We start from the raw sequence: 23,177 nt of genomic DNA on the forward strand, positions 1-23,177 counted from the left end.
ATCTATATGCACCGGTATCTGTTATTTTTTCCGGCATCCAAGAAAAATGTGTTTAAGTTTGCTATACCATTCCGTTGATTTGATGCGTAAATGCAATTTATAATTGTGAAATAATATAATTTTTTTAAAAATTATAAATAAGAAATAGTCACCATCTGTCCATTTGTAAAGGTTTGACGCCGGGTCACAAAGTAAACAATCTACCGTCGACAAAAAATTACGTACTAGACACAACCCGTTGATAAAGCAGTAGCCATCCTATGTGAGAAATAAACTTAGATTAAGGTAAATGGTTTGCTGTAATGAACACTAAACCTTTATCAATATTTCTGAAAAAACCCTCATTTTGAGAAAGTATAACAGTACTTCTTTTTCGGATTCTAATGTTGTGAAATAAATTCTGCAATATGCTAAGGTTGTTTTACTTTGATGTTTTACTCATTGTCTAATTAGCGAGTGTATCATTTCTTGTTTTATCATTGCAAGTACTAAATGGATGTACGTATACATATATGTATTTCCTTCAAATAAATGTCATTTCAAAGCATATTATCTATTTCTTCCAAATAAATTTCTTTTAATGCATATGTCTTAAATTTATGATATAATTTCTGAAAGATATTGCATCTTGTCCGCATTATATTTTTCTCTAACAGATTGATTGCTTTCAGTTATAAAATGTATAATTGTATTTTTAACTTTGTTAAAGATGATTACAGAATTTGTACGTAAGTATATCACAAGTCTTACAATAAATTGAGATCTATTTTATCCATTCCTGAAAAACGGATGTATTTTATTATTCAAGGGCCATAACTGGACCAAAATCCTTCAACCGGAAAATTCGTGTAATATGCACAAAAACTTGAGCTACCAATCAATCCAGTAAAATGTCATTGAATTTGCATAAGTAGAATAAAAGTAGAAGTTCGCGCAAACTTATATAAAATATATATTTAAAGGGCCATTACTCGGCCTAAAATCATTGAAGCAGAAATCCCGTGTAATATTCGCAAGAACTCGAGCTACAAATTAATGTTGTAAAGTTTCATTGAAATTGTCGTAAAATAATTGATGGACCATAACTCTGACAAAATCGTTGAACCAGGAAAGCCGATGGTATGCCAAACTAAACTTGGTACTGATCATTCCTGAACAGTTTGGATGGAATTGCACCAGTAGTTCATGAGAAATAGTTCGGACAAGATTCGTAGCTAGCAACACAATCTGAGCTGCAGACCAATCCTGTTAAGTTTCATTGAAAGTTCTTAAGTAGTATAAGATACGTAGTCCCGACAATTTTTAAAAGTAAACAAATAATTAAAGGGCCATAACTCTGACAAACATCATTAAACCGGAAAATGCCAATGACATGCACAACGAGACTTGGTACTCATGAATTCTGTAAAGTTTTGTAAAAATTGCACTGGTAGTTTTTAAGAAGTTATCCGGACAATTTTTATGACGGACGGACAGACAGGGGAAAGAGTGATCCTTTTATGCCGCCACTACTCTGTAGAGGCGACAAAAAATCGAAATATATCATAAAATACTCCTTGAAAAAGTGTTGATTAAGTTGAAAGTAATATAGTATGAGAATTATATTTTGTTCTAGAACATAATGATTTTATCTTAATAAAAACAAATAAATATATGTTATATACATATGTATATGAATCTCAAACGTTCATGGGTTGTTGCTATACTTGATACTTAATACTATCAAAATAATTATTTGCATTACAAGCCTTTAATTATAAACCAATTCACTTAAACAAATATTTTTTTACTAACCTTTAGATAAATGGTGATATTCTCTTGATTTGTACTTTGTGTCAAGCATGTAGTATCATAGACAAAGACAGTGTTGATTTCACCATAGGTAGCACCATCATTGCTGACGGAAATGTCATACGAGATAACAAAAGGATCATCATCGTTGATTCCTTCAGATCGCCTTTTTCTACTTTCAGGTGCACAACACTCGCCAGTGAAGATATCCTCATAGTAACCAGTATGAATAGACTGTTCCATCTTAACTCGAGTACCATTGAGATATACCTATATATATATAATAAAAAAGTTTAATTCTTTCATGGGGTCATACGATTAGTCTCGTGGGTAGTCTTTATTAGTTCATGGTGAACATTATTTTATTAAGTCTACATTTCGTTTATACAAACTTTATTTTAGTTCGATTGTGTAGGATGTTATAAGCTTATAGACATTTCGAAAAGTCTACATTTGTTAAAAGATACCCTACTGTATTACATCAATACAGTGTTTTCACATGACTTGAGAAAACACCGAGCTTTCAAACACTATATTCTTTTTAATTTGCTTTTAAAAGAAATTGCAAGCTATATAAGTATGAAGTGTTAAAAAACATAGATTAATAGATTTCAATATTATAATGTCATATGGGTTTCAGGAAATTGTATGAATCTCGATCTTAAACGAGAGTAGATATATTAACATGCCATCCTTTAATTTCAAATGTATATACTAGTATTCATAATAGCCGATTATATAATTAACCTCAAAAGTCATATTAAAATAAAGGCATTGAATAGAATGTAAAACAAACCCTATGTTTACTAATGTCACACATGAAACCATCAAACACGTTGTCAGATCTGATTTCGAAGCAAGTACAGTCATCCTCTTCTGTGATTTCACAGATTCCGTTTCCTTCTATACCATAAACTACAGGAGGTATTCTCATGTCATCACTACAGTCTGGTCCACGGAATGTTCCATGGCATTCACACACTCCTAAATCATAGATAAAACAACTAATATGAAAACATTGTACTTCAAAAAATAAATGTAAACTCTATCTTTAGGAATATAGTCGCCAAATTGTTTAAATTAAAAATATATATATACTTAATAAATAAATATTCACGATGCATCAATTAAATAATCTTACATCCAGTTTAAAACAAGAACAGAAAATGAAGTCTAACACAAAGGAAATAAATGATGAAATGATATACATGGAAATATCAATAAAACGTAAAAAACTAATGTATGTTTAAATCTAATAATTGTTTTTAATGTAACATTGAACATGCAATGAATAAAAACTGTCCGAAATGTTTCATGCTCAGCATAATTAACTAAACTTTTATGAAATATGATAGTGTAAGTAAAGTAATTGATATTAAGCTTTTCATGTAACTAATTTGAAATCTTTGAGGAAGAAAAAAATTTACCTGTCTCAAGGCATTCACCATTTCCACTACAATTGTTCATACAAATTTGCAAACGAAAGGTGTTAACCTTGTCTGTATTATTTGCAACAAATACAGGATTGAGGTTTAGAACAGTATCTGCGACATTGTTTACATTAGTGACATGTACATCTACCCAGTCCGTGTCGTTCCCATGCTGAAATGTATTAATACATCTCTTGTTTTGCATTGTTAGTAAATTAATGTACTTATGGTTTTGTATGTATCATAGTTAATTGTTCAGATGAATAACTTTCTAAAGAAAAAAGGCATTCATTATTTTATACATAATTCTGGTTTAGTTTTTCTGCAATGTAATAAAATGTTACTTCTGTAAATCATATATTAAATTAAAGAAAATACTGATGTAAACAACTCACAGTCAAATCATAAACACACTGTTCAACAATTATATTCGGGTCTTCTTCGGCAAGGTAGTCTGGAAACTCCATAACTGCTGGAGTATTATAAATGGAGATGTTACACAGTGCAAATGCTTCTTCTTCGGTGAAACTGTGTGTGCTCCGCTTGTAAATATTTACAGACAAAGATTAGAAGAATAATTGATATGTACATATGATGAAAACAGTTTAATATTTACTGTATAGTTTTGTTAGGAGATATATCATAAAAGGTGGTAACAACAAGAAAGTATAGCCTAAAGAACGCCCAAAATGGCAAAATTGTATATATTTCAGGTACTTTGTGATTGAGCCTGTTCATGGAAGGCAGTTGTAAATAAAGTTTACTTTCTAAGCATAGGACTTAGCAGATAGAAGAATACAATGTATTTAGAGTTTATAAAACGAACGACAATTTATCAAATTTGAATGATCATTTTTAGCTTTAGTAATTTACTTAAGTACTTACTCTTTCTCGGGATACAGACGCCCGGCTCCAATGTTTGTGCTGTACGGGAATTTGAGTTGCTCGCCTATTTCTACGATTAATCTTACATTTCCTCTTTGTTATAGAATTAGGTCTGATACAAGGCTGGTCTGCTATCCCGTTCGTTTGAGTGTTCCATGGTGTCAGTAAGATTGCATCATTTTTAAACAAGTTTTCTTCATCCGACAATCTGATGCATGAAAAAGATCAAAGTTCCCATATTTACGACGTAGATAAGAAAGAAGAGAAAAAACGGAATCCCCCAAGAACGCACAAAACGACAGAGTTAAAAATGTTGCAAGCTCAGTTGTTTGTATGTATAATTAGAGCTGCAAGTTTGGTTTTTTATTTGATTTGATTGTCATTTTTATACACAGATGCTAGCAATATATGAAGTTATTGTCGTTTCACTTCAAATATAGTTTTCGGCTGTATAACAAATTCGTTATAAAGATGTTAAACGGTTGTTTTTATAATATAAAACTCGTATAGCGGCTCGAATTTTGTAAGCTTACAACCGTTGATACCTGCCAATATAACCTTTAAATAATACTATATTTTTCATAAAGAGAATTTTGGGTCCTATCTTTTAAAAGAACGCACAGGCAGGTTTATTCGTAATATTCGTTAGAAAACTTGAAAACGCCGACGAAAAAGACTACTTCTACTTTCATTGACGGGATGCGCCAACTTTTTTCCGAGTATTTATAAAAAAAACCGGATTTGACTTAAGTTTTATCCTTGTGTTTTTTGACGAATTGGAAGATTTTATATTTTTAAATACCTTTTCCGTCTTCGAAAAAAGGTAAATATAGTCTTATAATGCTCTGTTATTTATTTTCAAATAATTCATCAGAACAATTGCAAAAATGCATTTCTAAGCTTTTCAAAAATTATAAAATAACTTTATTGTTAGGTAGGGGCATTGACTTCGAACCATTTGCCCCGTACCATTGCGAGTTAAAATCCGCAAATGACTTATTTGTTTAAGAAAGCTATCCATATACAATGTACATGCATGAAAAGCTGGTGGGATTACGTTCGTATAGAGGTGCGTCTATGGTCATTCTCTAAAAATCAATAAAGCTGGAAAGTCACATATGATATTTAAAAATGACTGTGTGAATAAAAACACCAAAATTAAAACATTAAGCAATAAAAAGAATTTTAGATAAGCAAATAACTTTGTTGATGACGTAAAACAATCAAGTTAACTTTTGCAAAATATAGATATATTAAAGCAACCATACGAAACATTCATTTGATATAAAACCTATTGCTTAAAAAGAGGAAAACAGAATCCTTAAGGAATGTCCCGAAACGGGAAAAATGAAAACAAAAAGGGAACAAATAAACGAAAAACCCATACCTTTCGAAAAAAGGCCCTAGTTTGTAAATCATCTTTCAAAAGTATCTGTTAATAAGACACCTATTTAAACACAAAATATTCAATATAAAATTAATAATTCTTTTTCTAAACGTTGCAACATCAACTGAACTGAGGACTTTTTTAAAAATAAATATTTTTACCTCCAACTATCTGCGAAGCGATAGCTCCAGTTATAGTCATTTGAAATGGTTTTGTTGTCTCTATGAAGAAGGTCGTTACTTCTGTCGCCATCAAATGTTCCACATAAGCCATCAACATTGCCGAAATCTTTAGCAGACATGTATATGTCAAAGTCCATTGTGTTACTCCATCCATGAAATGCTATGTGGATAATGGTACCTATTGGTGTTCTGACCTATATATTAATCGAAATGAACGTGAAAAGAAATGAAAGGACAAGGTTCACTAACAAAGCATTTTAGCCCTGTAATTTTATTAATTCAAAACCAATAAAAAATAATATCATACAAGTTTCTCAAAAATGACTTATTATCTATCTAATAAATCGCAAAATATTACAGTAAAAGGTATTTTCATGCCTAGAAAGTACATGTCATTTACACTCCATATTTGCTGCTGTACTTGCATAAAATTAGATATGAAGAGCCACAAGCGACACCTAGTCCTTTTCACAAAATGATACCATATATATAACAAAGCTACGACAGAAAATGGTGGTGTCGGGTTTGGCTCTTCATATAAAATATACCGTTGATCTAACATTGGCTGTTGCTATGGTAAATCGGGTCAGCTGATGATAATCATATTTTCTGGCTTGTGCCAATGCATTTTTGTAAACAACTTTAATCAAAAATATTCCTGACATGAAGACCTTAATAGAAATAAAATTACCTCCGATATTAACTGATTTATAGCAATTAATTGTATTATTTAAATCTTATCCGAAAATTTCCTGTCCGAAAATATGGTAGATCAGACAAAAATGACATTCAAGTGTGGAAAACATTGTTTCATATTTTAATGATACGTGAAATCGAAAGATATAATATACTTCATTTCTATCTATTCCTTCTGTCTAAAGAAAAGAAAGAATACAAATGCACACTAATTTTTTTTATTTGAATTAGAATTATTCACAATTCAAGGTTATGTTACTTAAACAATGTTTTCAAGATAAATATGGTTTTGTGAATTTAAAGATCCGAATGATGTTTACATAAAAAACTGATGTATGTGAAAAACTATCTTACTTTACTAGTAACGCCAATATTTGTGATCTAGGAGATAAGATAAAAATAAGAAAACTATTAAACGTTTCGATTTTAATCCGGCCGGAAAAATTCTAATTTTATGTCAAATAGAAGTAAAAAAGTATCTTGCAGACGTTGAAACATTTGATGCATCAGGAAAAGCACTTGATTATGTGAGTGTAGATACGAATTAAACTAAACTAAAAATATATCGAAACTCAGTCATCAAGATGAGTGTGTTTTATGTAAAAAAAAAATATGTTTACTAAACAGAGAATGTGGCTTTTTCAACTCCGGTGTATATATACATTTTACTTACACGTATTGTAAAATTAATACCTTATAACGATGGGAATGCATTTCGTCGATATCAATAAGGCCACCTTCATTACACTTTAAGTCAAATTTGAATATGGTGTTGTAACATTTATTAAAAATGAAAGTATCAGCTCCAACAGCTATTGCTATTCCACATGCACACACTGGTCCGCTATTTGATCCAGGGGAACAATACTGAGCTGACATTTGAACCTGAAACCATATTTATTCTATTATTTATCAAAGCTTAATTATCTCATACTGACTGTCTTACTAAGTATGTATATTTGTTCCCCTTTTCAATAAGTTTGACATTTTGTATTATAGTAATTGTTTTAGTATTGTCTTTTCAAAACATTATGATTGAAAGAAACAAAACGTTTCAAAAGTAGTGATCATAAGGTTACATGTGTTACTATCGTTAAATATGTGGGTTTTTTTTATCAGATATCGGTGTAATGAATCATTTCTTCTCTGTCGAAAATATATGACACATTGTTAAAGACATTATGTTATAAACTCCACTGCAAAAGTTTTCAACAAAAGACATTTGTCTGAATAAAGATTATATGCATTAAGCTATGTTTAATGTTATAACCTCTGTTTGGTATTTCATGTTCCTGTATAATGTATAATTTCCTTCCTTCTGAGCTGGATAATTCCTGAAAAATAGATAAGTGAAATCTTGGTTTTGTTTGTTAATATGTTCAGTTTGCGGTACATCAACACGTTATACGAGGGCTGTTCGAAAAGAATTGCTTATTGTCCTCTATCTCGCGATCCACGTGGGACACGATAAAAACCAATGCATACTTGTATAGGGTAATTCAAAACCTACACAACGGTGTAAATGTTCATGTTAGACTATTTGTAAGACATTCAATTTTCTATTTAAATACACGCAGTCATTGACCACTGGTTGGAAAAAGCGTCGACAAAAAAGATGAAATACGGGCTTACATCAAAGCTCGCTTAAAACTGGGTTGCTCTTTGAAGCAATTGATGACTGAACTCTCTACTGCTTTTGGGCCTTCTTGTGTGTCTTATGACACAGCTAGGCGATGGAAAAAGAAATTTTAGTCTGGTGAAAAGTGCATCAAAATTGCACCAAAATTAGGAAGGCCAAAATCTGCATCTCGTAACGAAATCTTTTCCAAAATAAAGGATATCATTGAAGGAGATGCCAGATTTACAGTTCGTGATATTGCGCGAAAGGTAGCCATATCACTATCAACGGTTCACTTCATTTTGATGAAGCATTTAAAAGTCAGAAAGATTTCTGCTAGATGGGTGCCACATCTGTTGACCAATGAGCAAAAGAGGCAACGGGTTAAGGTGGCCAACAAGCTGCTTTAAATGTTTCCAAAATATGACCAAAACAAAACAGTTTGCCAATGTCGTCACAGGTAATGAAACTTCCATTACTTTGAGCCCATCAGAAAAGTAACCAACAAAATCTAGCCCCATGTGATTTCTTTTTGATTCGAAATTTTCTTTACTGGGCGGAAATACAAGTCCGGACCGGCACTTGGATCTGCCATTCATCAGTACCTTATTACTGTGCCCAAATCAGCATACCGTAAAGCCTTCAAGAAGTGGATACATCGGCTGAAACTTTGAATTTCTAGTCACGGGGAGTACTTCGTGGGCATGAAATGAATATTTTTGAGCTAACTTGAAATTAGAAGTCTCCAGATAGAAATAAGTAATACATTTCAAACATCCCTCGTATGTTATTGCGTGCTGAAACAGGGACGACTTTGGTGTCGCAAACTTTAAAGCAACTCAAGTGTCAAACCAACTAGTATGGAAGGGTATAAACGCAAAAATTACATTTTGCTTTCTTACGTTACATCGTGCTTTCTAACTTGTACATCTTGCATTCTGACTTGTACATCTTGCATTTTGACTTTTACATGTTGCTTACTTACATGCACATAATGCTTTCTGCTATGTGCGTCTTGCTTAATTGTATGTTGATATCGTTATTTAACGATCAATTATTATTCATTTGTTGATCTGGTATATTAATTCAATAACTTAACCTGCAGCTGTTTGTATTTGGGTCTATTGACTCAGCTTAAATGACAAATGGCATAAGGTAGAATGACGCATAGCCGAAAGCCGAATACAGCAAGCATAATACAGCGCGACATCTGGTGTAATAATATGTGACACCCAAATTGTGCTAACAGGTGGCGCTACAGTTTTATTCCCGGTAAAGTCCGTATTGCGGTTCGGATTCAGTTTACCAAGTTACGTTCCTTTGTTATAAAATTTCCATTACCACTATGGAGCAAATAAGGTAAACATAATTATATACAAAACGATTTAACCAATTTTTGTATTTATTACTGAAACTGTGTGGGTCAAATTATAATTTCAGCTGACAATGACAAGTTGCACATTTCCAAATCAATGATTTTAGAATATTTCTTTTATCAACAAAATAATCATAAAATAGATAAGTTGTTCAAATTGCTTGGTTATGGAAGGTGATCGATATTCCGGATACTCGTATATTTTCGGTAATTTCCGTATGGTTTCATACATGTTTCCGAACTTGCGCCCTCTGTCGTAAAAAATGTAGCTTGCAACATGCCTTTTTGTATTGCACACAGTGCGTCCTTCCATGTATTATTCATACATGAATAATCGATAAACATATGTTATTTGTACACATTAAATGTAGACAGTTTACGATCATTATAATTAAACTGAACTGATTTTAGCATCAAACATATAACTTTAACGTAGACAAATTTGAAGATAGTCAAATAACGAACGATACATGCAATTTAAAGCAAAATGTGCAAGTCATACTGGAGGATGTGCAAGCCATAATGCATTGTGTGCATGTCATAATACAAAATGTAATAGTAAGAATCCAAGATGTACAAGTCAGAAAGCACAATGTAACGTAAAAAGGCAATATGTAATTTTTACGTTAATACCCTTCCATTACCTCGCCGATGCATATAACCTATTTCATCTTCTCTTACGACCACGCAGGGATACACCGCGGCTGCAATTCTTATGCCTGAACCAAATAAAAGCAACACCTCAATCAAAATAAACTCTTGCTTTTGTAAACTGTAAAAACACATACATTATAACACGATTGTGACGAAATTTTTAAATTCATTAAAATTATTCTAAAATATGCTAACTTTAAAAAGAGGAAAAATATACAATTGTCATGTTATCCATATGTATTTCAAATGTTGATACAAAGAAAGTTGACATTTTTATAACATATTTGATTAAAAAAATCAAGTGGATAGAGTTTTAAGCGAATTAGAATTAAAGAATATATGATCAATAATAACATTTATCTTCTGCTATATGTAGATATGGTTAAAAAGAATCTCACACTTACCAGCAACATCTATATATAATTATGTTGTGGATTATTGTCACATATGATACTAAATATTATCAACATTATAAGTTGTGGTATAAGTGACATTCCATTCACTGTAACCATTTAATTTCTTTTTTGTTTTAAATAGACATATATTCTTTAACAAACTTTTCTTACGGCGTATTGCTTAAAGAAACACAAGAAACATGAAACGAGGGAATTCAATAAGAACGTAGAATTCCTGGTTTAACTAATATATTAGAAGAAGGTTTAACCATTACTGTTCAATATAACATGTATAACTTTGAAATTTGGCCAACTTTTCCTTAAGGCAGTTTATGCCTTTGTAATGAAGGTCGTCCGTCTGGTTTCCCAACCTTAAGCTCACATCTTTCCTGCAACCTCACTACACGCAAGTGGGACTTCAAATTTCGGAACAAATAATAATCACTTCTGGCCAGGTCGATTGTGACGAATATGGCCGGTGGCTTAATCTCAAGAATAACCGCTTGCACAACTCTTGAAATATACACTGGGGCATTGTCAGCAGGGAACAGTGAGCTAGCTTTACCTTTCGTTTTTCATTAATAGCAAGCCTCAATTGTTTAATACTTTTGGCATATTATTCACTTGTAACTGAAATACAAGAAGGCTTGTAATCTATTTATATAATTTCTTTGTACGTCCAAATAAAACCGTGGTCATTACTGTGTCGGCTGATGGTTAGTAACGCAATGTCTTAGGTGAGGGTAAGCCAGTGCGCATCCATTGCATGGACTATTTTACTTTATTTCCTGTTACAAAACGAATATGAAAGTCTAATGGTACTTGTAGAAGCTCTTTACTTGATTCTACACTCTGATTTTGCATGTTCAGGTATCTGGGTACCAACCCGGCAGATGCTTTTGACATGCCAAACAAAATGTTCATGGATTAAAGTGTAAACAATTATAGTTAAAAATAACACATTGTGAACCAATTTCGGCAACTTTGATTGGACGATCATCTAGCAGTCTATCATCTCGTAGCTGATGAAATCAAGAGGGTCACCTAACCTGGGGTCACTATATTCTAAGGTATCTCGCCCACGTTTAATTTCTACTGACCACTTTGTTATTGTGGAATACTTTAGGCTACTTTTACTGTACACATCAAGAAAAAGGCATTGTTCTACCTTAGTTTTTATTTCCACATTAGTAATGAACCTAATAACTGCTCTACAGTCAATATTCTGACTTTCCGTTTTTGCAAATGAAACAAAAGGGTCGACCAAAACTGTACGTGTTGACAAAACGGCTATTATCGTTCAACTGACAAAGGTGTACACTGCATAAACATATAAAAGACCCAAACATTTTTTAGCTCGACTTTTTTTTTTTTTTGAAAAAAAAGTAGAGGTATTGTTATAGTCGCGGCGGCGTTGCCGTTGCCGTCCGCAAACTTGTACCTGGATCATAACTTTTTTATTTCGTGGTGTATTATCTTCATACTTGGCCACAACAACCCTTGGGACAAGACCTTTCAGTAGGCCACACTAACCTTGACCTTCATCCATAAATGACCTTGACCTTCAAGGTAAAATGTCCAAATTTTGCTTGTTCATGCTGTTATTGGCTGTAACTTTGTTATTTTTGAATGGATTGTCTTCAAACATGAACATAATAATCTTCAAGGATATCCCTTACAAATAACCAGACAGACCTTGACCTTCACTCATAAATGACCTTGACTTTGAGGGTCAAATTATTGAAATTTTCATTTTTTTGGCTATTATTGGCTGTAACTTTGTTATTTTTGAATGGATTGTCTTCAAACTTGAACATAATAATCTTCAAGAATAACCCTTAAAAATAACCAGACAGACCTTGACCTTCACTCATTAATGACCTTGACTTTGAAGTTCAAATTATTGCAATTATCATTGTTTTGGCTGTAACTTTGCTATTATTGAAGGGATCAACTTCATATTATAACAGAACATACTTAAGGACAAGACCTTGTTGTGACTTCACCACGTGACTTTACCACGTGACTCCACCACGTTACACCACCACATGACACCACCACGTGACTTCACGTGACACCACATGACACCACCACATGACTCCACCACGTGACTCCACCACGTGACTGGACTTCACCACGTTACTGGACTTCACCACGTGACTGGACTTCACCACCACGTGACCACGTGACTTCACCACGTGACTCCACCACGTGACTCCACCACGTGACTCCACCACGTGACTCCACCACGTGACTCCACCACGTGACTCTACCACGTGTATCTATTTATAGAATTTTCTATTTATAGAATTGCGTGTTTCTATTTATAGAATTGCATGTTTCTATTTATAGAATTTTCTATTTATAGAATTGCGTGTTTCTATTTATATATATAATTTAGTATATTTATATATACAAAATATATAGACAAAACTTATGTGACAAGACAGACCGATTAATTTTATAAAAAGGAAACGTTAAGATTTTGTTCAAACATTTCTTTGTTTGCTTTTAGAGAAAGTAAAAAGTCGAGCGTTGCCCCCGCCCGGCGGTGACTCTTGTTGAATTATATAGTTCTTCGAACTTAAAGCCTCCTCCCGTAAATTAAGTTAATACAGCCTTTCAAATATTTTGTAGAATATTATAAAAATACATGAATGTTATCTTACAATCCGTCTACTGTTCTCATATGTGGATCGGCGTGTGAGTAACATCTTTTGTTCCAATGTCTGTAATTGTCCGTTACTGTTACCTGAAATTACATCACAATGCATCAGTCTGAAAATAAATGTAAAAAAAATCAACATGTTCTTGTGTCTTTTATTGCAAAATAATTATATTAAGACAATAAGGACCTACTTTTAAAGAAATGTTGAAAGATTAATATGAAATTTCTACAGTTTTCTTTTTCTTCCTAACCATTCTATGGTCATTTTAATATTAAAAACGATGCCATTTCAAATTACGTTAAATACACTCACGTGAATGGCTCCTACAGTCTGAAAAATAACAAAATATACAAGAAAATATAGCAATCACCAATATGAAATATGTATATGTTTTTAGACAAAAAAAAACAGTAATAAATATTGTAATAAAAAAGTGACATAATAGCCTTTAAAAACATTATATAAAATTTTGTTAAGATTTATTTTAAAACAGAACCTTCTCTTTGCAATCATGAAATAAATTCAAGGACGGGAATAAACCATACCTCTGATCTGACTGATCTTCGTTTGTCATGACCAGTAGTGTCTGTTACATATACTTGTAAGTCGAATTTTGTTGCATCGTCATATGTGCTGTCAGCAGTTGTCAACATTATCCTATGTGTGGTACTTGTCCATGATTCCTCTTTTTTTAAACTCTGTACAAAAACGATATCTTTAAATAAATGCTAGAAAACGTTTGTGTCATATTTTATAGGATGTTACCTTAAGTACACGTTTGCGCAGGCGCGTACTTACAACAATATACATATCCACGAAATAGACCAGATACTGTGGGAAGAGCAATAACAAAATTCAAACGACCCCAAATTTACAAGTAAACTAGTCTTGATTAAACACAGCACAATAAATAAAAACTTACAGCTTCTTACAAAATCGAACTAATACAAATTCGGTATAAACTAAATAATCAATAATCATCCAACAAAAAAGTAGAATGACAATGCAAATGCTCAAAAATAAACATCAAATTGGCAAAGAATAAAAAAGAATTATGTTCTATACAATATGGGCTACATTGAACTCATACCTAGCTGAAAAACAATATAAGACTGACCTGGCGACTAATTCAATATTTACTTCTGACGGATAGTTGCCCATGTTTTTTGTATAATATTGTAATCTTACATTGTGGGCAATCGACCATTCACTATAATAACAAGTGTCTGATAACAGTGTTCAACGTTATGAATGCTTAGATTTTTATCAACAGGCATATCGTTTGTTTGGCATGTTGATCAATCTTAAAACCTCGTGCATTTTTACCACGGCATTAAGTTTTATCCAATATGTCATTTAACACCTATGTATTTTCAACGTATATATCAAAATATTTTAGTTAGCTTAGATTGTTAACACGTGACCTTAAATATACAATAATGTCTCAATGTTTAAATAGACATCGACAATTTTAATTTACAAAATTGTAAAAATCATTTGACACACATCTTAACAAAATGATCTATTACAATTTATGCTTTAAGATATTATAAAAAATGATTAAACTTTTATATGCATCGTTTGCATTGAATATACAATGCATTCGCCTGAAAATAATTGTCTTAATTAGATAATTGCAGTAATGTAATACAAAGATTATGGTATTATTGCAAACAATGACTTTAAATTAGGAACATTTTTAGGAAATCAGGTCAACTGTTTGGTTACAATACAATTGAATGTAACCATAAATGTAGTAAAAAGACTAATCTAGTTTTAGCCACAGAAACAGTTATCTCAAAGACCTCAAACCCCATACAAATTACCTTAATACAAATCACATTGTGGTTCATATATCAAGATTTGAAAAGAGAAAACAGCAGAAAAATCTTTTCTTTTCATTTTAACCCTGATCCCGGTAAATGTCAAAGGTCCATGAAAATGCATCACAAGTAAATACCCATGACCAAAAGAAGCCTCCGCATTCGGGAGCCAATCAGTTTTGTTCAATAATTGCAAATACATCATATAAAAATTAAGAGAAAATTGTTTTGAGGTCAGGTCATGAAATGCAAAACATGAATGCTTTCACCTTTAAAAAGAGGAAAAGTATAATAAAAGAATATTTCAATTTATGTATTCAGATGCTCCATCATGTTGAATACAGACTGGGACATACGATAATCGTATATCCCAGATACAGAAAATAATGATTTCATATTTAAGTCACATTGATCCCTGCATTGTGTTCAGCAGAGCAGTGTTTGTAAACACATTTTCCATTTTCCAAAGTTTTAACTGATACAATGACTATCTTTAACCTTAACTTTAAATATTTCAGTGTTCAGTTTTTTTAAGGAATTACAATTCATTTAAATAATCATTCTTTTGCTTGAACATAAATCCAAGCACTGCTGTCTAAAATTTAAAGTATTTGAGTGCTTTTACAATTCATCAAATACAACAGGTTGTTTTAATAGAATAGGTTGACAGATTATTTGTTACTACTGCATTATGTCCCTATTTTTTAATTCGTTGTGTAATTATTAACATTCTTAAAACAAGTACATGATAAAAGTTATTTTCAAAACAAACGATATATATGTTAATTTAACGATGATGTTCAGTAAGGCTGGTGCCTAGATTGTGTAGTGGATAGAAGCTTGCATTGGATACATTCTTTCATGATCAATATATACTGCATCATCTTTAAGGTAAAAACCAAATAAACATATTAAGTGATGTTAATGAATTTACGTCCATGTATCATATTTTGCAAATAAATTCATAGGCTACACATTTTATACAAAAGTATAAAGTGCAACAATTACATATTTTCAAAAGTATGCTTATTTTCTTTTGGGTTGGTTTAACACCGCACCTACACGGCGACTTTTCAGTGTTACTGATGGAGGAAGACCTAAGGTGCCAATTTGTACATTATTTCAGTCACAAATGGGCACCTGAGTAGAAGTTCCGTAAGCTAGGCGGACAGCTTTCTCACTTAATAGTTTGTTTAACACGAATCTGCAATGTAGAAAACCCTCATTTAAAACATGAAAACGAACCCATCTTCTTGTTCCATTAGACGGTTTTCTAGATATTTGAATAGATACATATAAAGACATTCGAAGCCGTATCGCGAGATTCAAAGTCAAGTATATTTGAATTGTCCATGATTAAAAACACTAAAATATGATAAACAAGATCATAAAGGAAAGGCGGCGTTCAATGAACGCAGCCCCCACCCGACCCAGCAACAAGAGCCAGTGGCAAGGAGCCCAGGAGGACCCCAAACAAAAACAGGAAAGTCATATTAAGTACAGCAAAATTCACACTTCTTCACAGATCACGGCTTTCATATATATACACGAAGATATTAATTTCCCGAAATACATACATGTATATTGACATGTTACCTTTATTTTTACAAAAGAATTTTCGACATCAGCGGTGTTTTGTACACGAAGTTTTCCTGCGCACATATAGGATACAGATGATTCGTCTTCAAAAGTCATTCGCTCTTCACAATTTGATTCTTCGTCATCAGTGTAATAGCAGCCTTTAGGAATTGTCTGCTCTATATCAACAGTAGCAAAACCGCTCTTACTCAGTGTGATGGACTCGTCTTTTATCTGCAAGTGAACACGGTCGTTTGTTTAACATTATTCTAAAAAGGTTTACAGTTAATCTATATTTCTCATGTCAGTATTTATAATCTATGGCAGACGTAAAATATTGCACTTACTTTTAATCCGGCAAAGAAGGCATCACTTAATGCTTCAGATGACTCATTTGCACCAGCCGTGATAACACCACATTGCACCTATAGACAAGAAGATGTATCTTAGTAAACGAAGGAGTTTTGTAACTGGTCTCGACACTAACTTTTTCAGCAGGTGGTATGCCGGACCACTGGATCCAAAATTCAGGTGGTCCTTTCTGAACACAGGTGTTTTTTTTTACTCATCTGTTTTTAAGGAAACTTCAGATTTAGAAGAACTACATTTAAAATTGGTGACAGAGACATATTTATTATTAGATTTATAACAACTGAAGAAAACATGTATTTTTTTCTATTTCAATCTTATCAGATAGTAAGTCATTGTAATCCTATTTAGTATTTATTATCTCATTGAAAAATACATGACAGTACTCATACTTCGGTTAAGTGACTTCTTCCGCAACTCAAGTTAGGGAATAGTGAAACCATTTGTGAATGACTTATTTCCTTACTGTTATTCAAATACTCATTGCTGTTTCCTGGTACATCTTATAAGAATAATAATTGCTTTTTATAGATTAACATTTTTAATTAAACTATTAAGTTATTATATTCTTGTCTTTGAAACAATGAAATATTAATGACAAACAGAAAAATTCCTACATTATAATTGAGCTTATCTTCCTCACAGATTTATTATACATGCTTGTTTGTTGAAATTTATTTATTTTTGACAAAGTATTTATAACCTTTTAAAGTACTTTAAATAAGAAAAAAATCTCTGATCGTTTAAAAAAGTAGCCAAAGATTACTAGATATTTAATTTTTCCTTTGCCTTTGTTTGCACCATTATTCATGTGTTGGTCCGATATCCCATAGTGATACAATGTTATAAATTCAATGCAGTACTAGAGACATTTGAATGAATTTTATACTTTAATTATTAAAATAATTTTCTTTTTACTTACACTGTTAGCGAGTTAATAAAAAGTTATGGATGTCTTTAAAGATCTTTTTGAACTAATGAGATGAATGAACATATACCTGTACATAGGAGAAATGGTTTTAAACAACAATTATAGAACACGCTTTTCGACCAAATAACCATTCTCCCAGATGAGCCCTGCACCATTTGGACAATTCAAGTGGTCTAACGGACCAGTTGCCTGTAAAATTAGGTGGTCCTTGCCAAAATCAGGTGGTCTCGGACCAATGGACCACCGCTAATGTCGAGGCCTGTGTAATGATACATAGTTCATTATATACGTATATATTTTGAAATATACGCAAATAATGAAGAGCCAATACTATCCACCGGATAGAGAAAAAAACCGTATTATGTAAGTGCCAAATGCGGTACCATATAAGGAAGTGCAGGGCTACTTTCTGATTGCTTCCCATCTTAGCTGTTCTTTATGTAGCGTGTGAGAACAGGAACCGATACTTCTAAGAGCGTGGTCTTTTTTGCAAATCCGTCGTTCAATAATTTTATTTCTTCTTTTTGTCTTAAAATGTCATGGTATATATAATAAAAGGATAATTATGTTGCAGTAGCTTTCTGAAGTGTGTATTTTGCTACTCGCAGCTTGAAAAAAATGATATCTCAAACCACCTTCGGTCTCGCATGACATACATTTTCCGATCATTTTCTGACCTTTTTAAGTTAATAGTCTCTGTAATAAAGTAAATATAAGGTATATATTGATATGAATTTAAATAATACATGACGATTGTATAAGTGTTTTAAAATAAAATCTTATCCGTTGAAAGTTGCATTCCAGATACCTCATATCCAGGTCCAAGATGTGACAGATAATCTTCTTTGAAAACAAGTTCGTCTTGATTTGAAGAAGGTCCCATCTGAACTTGGTAGGTTCCGTTTATATACCTTAGAAAAGAATACCATTTTTCATATAACATGTTTAAACATAACAAACAATTTAAATTCGTTCTTATTAAATTGTGACGGCAGGTTGTCGCACACTACAAACTAAACATTCGATTTATTGTTAAAGTAAATCTTTAAAGTCAGTCTTATTGTTCTTGCAAACTCATTTTTGTCGTGAATCTTGTAATTGATTGATAATTTAGTATTCAAAGTTATCTTTTGTGTATCAGTTTAGAATTATGAGAAAAACTTAGGGCGAATTTCATCATGCTGCATAAATATGATGTAACTTTATTTATTGCCTTTCATTCTAAGATAAATAAAATTAATAAAATACATTTACCATTTTGTACAATACGTAACTCCATCAATCATGTAAAATTCACATCGATATTGCAGAAACGGAGTGTATACGCTTTGTAATTTACCATTTACTTCATGTTGTTGAATTTTATGACCAATTTCAGGTTTGACCTTAACATTGTTATAATGCACTGAAACGAAACTTAAATATTTTATACAAAAACAATCAGTATCAGGCCCGTATAATTACAATACTCACTACCATTTTATGCTTTTGAGTGGATTATTGATTTATCAATAAAAATTGTATTCGATAATTTCACAGTGAAAAGTATCAAAATAGATTTTCAGATTTTCAAAGTAAGAAAGTATTGCTTTAATTCGTTCCCCACTTGGTGCCTCACGTTTATTTTTACTTTCTTCAATTCATTCAATTCAACGACCACAAAAGATTGTCTTTTGGTAAGATTTGTAAAAGTCTCTTTAGTACACTTCCTTTCGCATGCAAAACTGATCGGCAAGACATTTGTGTATATTAAAAATATAAGTTAATTACCTAGCGTTCGTGAGAGTGCCCTTCAAAAATTCCATGTTTCGTCTCTTTACTGTATACAAATCCATTTATAATTATTTATTGTTTGTCACAATCATCGAATAATTATTAGTTTTTAATAGGTGTAAAATTACCAAATCAAAACTATATCCCTTTCAATTAAACACATTAAAACTTCCCTTGCGCCAATAAACGATTTGAGTCCCGTCATGACAAAACCAACATAATGCGTTTGCGACCAGCATGGATCCAGGCCAGCCTGCGCTTCCGCGCAGTCTGATCAGGATCCATGCTGTTCGCCATCGGTTTCTCTATTTGTTATAGAGTTTGTAAGCGAACAGCATGGATCCTGATCAGACTGCGCGGATGCGTAGGCTGGTCTGGATCCATGCTGGTCGCAAACCCATTATGTTGGTTTTGTCATGACGCGGCTCATTTGTCAATAAACTTTTCGCCCAGTTTCACGGATAAAAAATAACTGTTTTACGGCATGGTGTACCCTTGAATCCTCCAGAATTGTTTTTTTTATTTACTCAAAGCAAAAGACCATTCATGATTATTTTAAAACGAACGATATCATCGCAATCTAAAGTTATTTTTACTTTTTTGAGTTCTAGTCTTATGTTTATTTATGAGAAAGTCGTCTGACATTGAGGCTACCAGTTGTGAAAAATATTTTAATATTCAAGTAAATATTGAAGAAATGTAATTAAACCTCGCATAACATTAACAGAAAATATATTTGTATTTGCTTGGCTAGAGTGCAATTTTCATTTAATCCTGAGAAGATGCTTTTCGCGAAAAATGCTAGTTAAGAGGCTCATTCGCTAAGATAGACTTTCATCTTACACAAAAGCAAACAAGTATCCTTAATGTATCCTTAAAACAAAAACATTCGATGCAATGATTTTAGCTTACAAGGTACAACCAGTTACCAAAAGCATACAATATTTTAAAACATGTTATTAAGAAGGCAAAACTGATATTCATAATAAATTTGAAATAAAACTATATTTTTTTGCAGTTCTCAGATGATTCGTCTAGTATTTACAGATGAACCGAACAAATTCTTAACATTATTTTTCTAAAATCTCTTTTATTCTTATCTTTAAAATGAAAGTAGTCTTACACTACCTAAATATAAATCAAAGGAACCGTATCCTTCAAAATAAGAAAAGTCAAATTGAAGCATCCCATTACACATTCTGGCGTAAATGTAAATTTCATTACAATCGATCGTCACAGAATCTTCATAAAAGTAACCAAATGCCCCACACAATGTCATTCTAACTGGTGTTTTACTAAATTTATCTGGCATAGGATCTACAAATAGAAATCAGAAATGAGTAAGAAGGAATTCATTTATTTATTTTTGTCAAAATATGTGTGCTACATGATAATTGAAGTACACAGAAATTGTTGTCTGTTCATTATTTTACTTTTTATGATACTGCACCTTTGTATTAATAACATTGGCTTTTATGTTAATTATATACACGCTTGATGATACATTATGGGGTTATTGCATGCTTTCTTCTAAACAGATATTTAGCTGTATTACAAATTTGATATGCTTATTGTTGACATGTCATATTGACGTGTATAAACGTCTTGTGGCCGGCCCGGCTTTTGAATGCACACTGTTTATATAGGATTTGTGTCTGAAATAATATACTAACCAGGCACATGAGCTCTTCGCAACATGACCTGGTTTGTTTTGTTGTTGTTTTTTTTTAAAGAAATGTCAGTTAATGCGTGCTTAAAGAATTTTTGTGACACTGTTGATCTAAAGTTTTCCTGGTAAAGAGAAACAGAGAAAGGATAGGAAAAATATAGAACATGCATAATGATTGTCATTTATTAATTTCTTATGTCTAAATCTTGAAATAACAGTATTGATATCATTTACTTTGCATCATTTTATCATATCAATTTAACAACGTTTATGATTTATGTACCTTGAAGTAAGTATACATGTTGATTATGTAGGCGTTCGCTAAAGACTTCGTCTCTTTCATCATAAGATGCAGGTACAAACTGTTTTCCATTGACAAAAGCATTCATCCAGCCAATTTTAACATCACCATATGAGAATTCAATAAATGTCTCATTCTCATTTTCAACTTGGTATACTGTCTCTGTATCGTCACAATCTGATGTAGATAGAAAAATGGTATCATTATCTTATGTCTTCTCAGATTTACATATAAGTTAATAAAGTTAAACATATCTATACCGTGATTATTTATCATTTGTATACCGACTTATAAGTATATACAAATGTCTTGAATGTTTGTTGTTAGTATGCAATACATATTAATTCGTCTGTTTAGTCAAGATATTTGTTGAATCAAATGAAAAAAAAAAAATCAAACACCATATCGTTTTGATTAAATAATACACGTATAAGCAATATTTTACATTCATTACATGATCAGTTTTAAATTGACAACTTAATATATAAAATAGATATAGCAACAAACACTTGAAAGTAGATGATTCAATATATTTTTTAATCTGATCTTAAATTCTTTATGATAACAAACTTAAATGCCAAGAGTAAAATACTACCGAAATACAAAATTAATATTCTTTACTTACTACTATTGCTGTATATGTGTTCTGAAAAATAAAATATTTGTTGTTATTACTATCATTGCATAAAATGTCTGCAAAATGTGCCAGTCCTACCTACCTATATATGTGCAGATAAGAAAATGAAAACGAAATGCTGTATGTGCGTACTGTACATCAGGGACCTAGAGAGTATATGTTTGTGTTTCTTTATCATCTGATAAGATTACATAAAAAGCTAATTTCGTTAAGAATTTCGTTAGGTTTAGTTCCGGTTGCTCATTTCCCGTCAGGAAAATATTCGTTTTATAAATTTGAACACTAAACCTATAATAAATATATTTAGTTTGGTGTTATAGTACATTCAAATCTAACTGTGTTTTATTGATAATTAATCTTAAAGATCATGTAACAATTTTTTTATGGTTTTAAATCATAAATATGATGCTCAAATTAAATTTTATCAATATTGTAGGTTCAAAAAAGCATTATTTATAAAGATATTACCGAATTTTAACATTTCACGCAAATAAAGGGAGGTAATTAATTTTTATTTTCTATAAAGTTTAAGTCAAATTTTACAATAAGAAATGAATGCACATATTTTAATGATTACATATAAGATGCACAAATATCTGCAGTACATATTTTACATATTCTTCGATGTTTAAAAAATGTTTTATTTTGCATAATTATGTACCTAAATATATATTTCATTTAGTGTGGTGTACCACATTGATCAAAACATACAGGATCTTTAAAAATAAAAAGCTTGCAATTTTGTACAGACGCGCAACATCAAGTATAATATTTTAACATATAGCTAGTCCCTACTACAACTTATACAGCGTAAACGTGTACAAAAAAAACTTTGACACTTGCTGTTGCAACCTATTAGATGTAATATAAATTACGCTTCTCGCGAGACCTTGTTTTCTGTAAATATTTTATCAGTATTTTATATTCTTACGTTTTCATATCTTTTCCACTTTTTGTATAATGAAAAGTAAAGCATATCGAGGCGATACTTACCTCTTGTAATATAAATATTTT

General features: G+C 31.8%; 1 protein-coding gene across 1 annotated transcript; it reads right to left on the reverse strand.

Annotated features, from left to right (window-relative positions):
* Positions 1-152: 152 nt before the first annotated feature.
* On the reverse strand, positions 153-19,293 carry LOC132757237 (von Willebrand factor D and EGF domain-containing protein-like; the record flags this gene model as incomplete). Its single annotated transcript, XM_060748450.1, has 16 exons — positions 19,038-19,293; positions 18,592-18,694; positions 16,831-16,908; positions 16,502-16,717; positions 13,628-13,780; positions 13,395-13,412; positions 13,083-13,165; positions 7,642-7,705; positions 7,065-7,256; positions 5,655-5,869; positions 4,107-4,314; positions 3,617-3,763; positions 3,219-3,393; positions 2,588-2,775; positions 1,795-2,061; positions 153-258 (listed from the first exon to the last, which is right to left on the reverse strand). Coding segments are annotated over exons 1-16 (2,245 nt in total), but the record flags the coding sequence as incomplete, so codon positions are not given.
* Between the last annotated feature and the right edge of the window lie 3,884 nt (positions 19,294-23,177).

This window comes from Ruditapes philippinarum, unplaced genomic scaffold (genome assembly GCF_026571515.1).
Source record: "Ruditapes philippinarum isolate M1 unplaced genomic scaffold, ASM2657151v2 ctg1240_1_1_1_1, whole genome shotgun sequence".
NCBI classification, from domain to species: domain Eukaryota; kingdom Metazoa; phylum Mollusca; class Bivalvia; order Venerida; family Veneridae; genus Ruditapes; species Ruditapes philippinarum.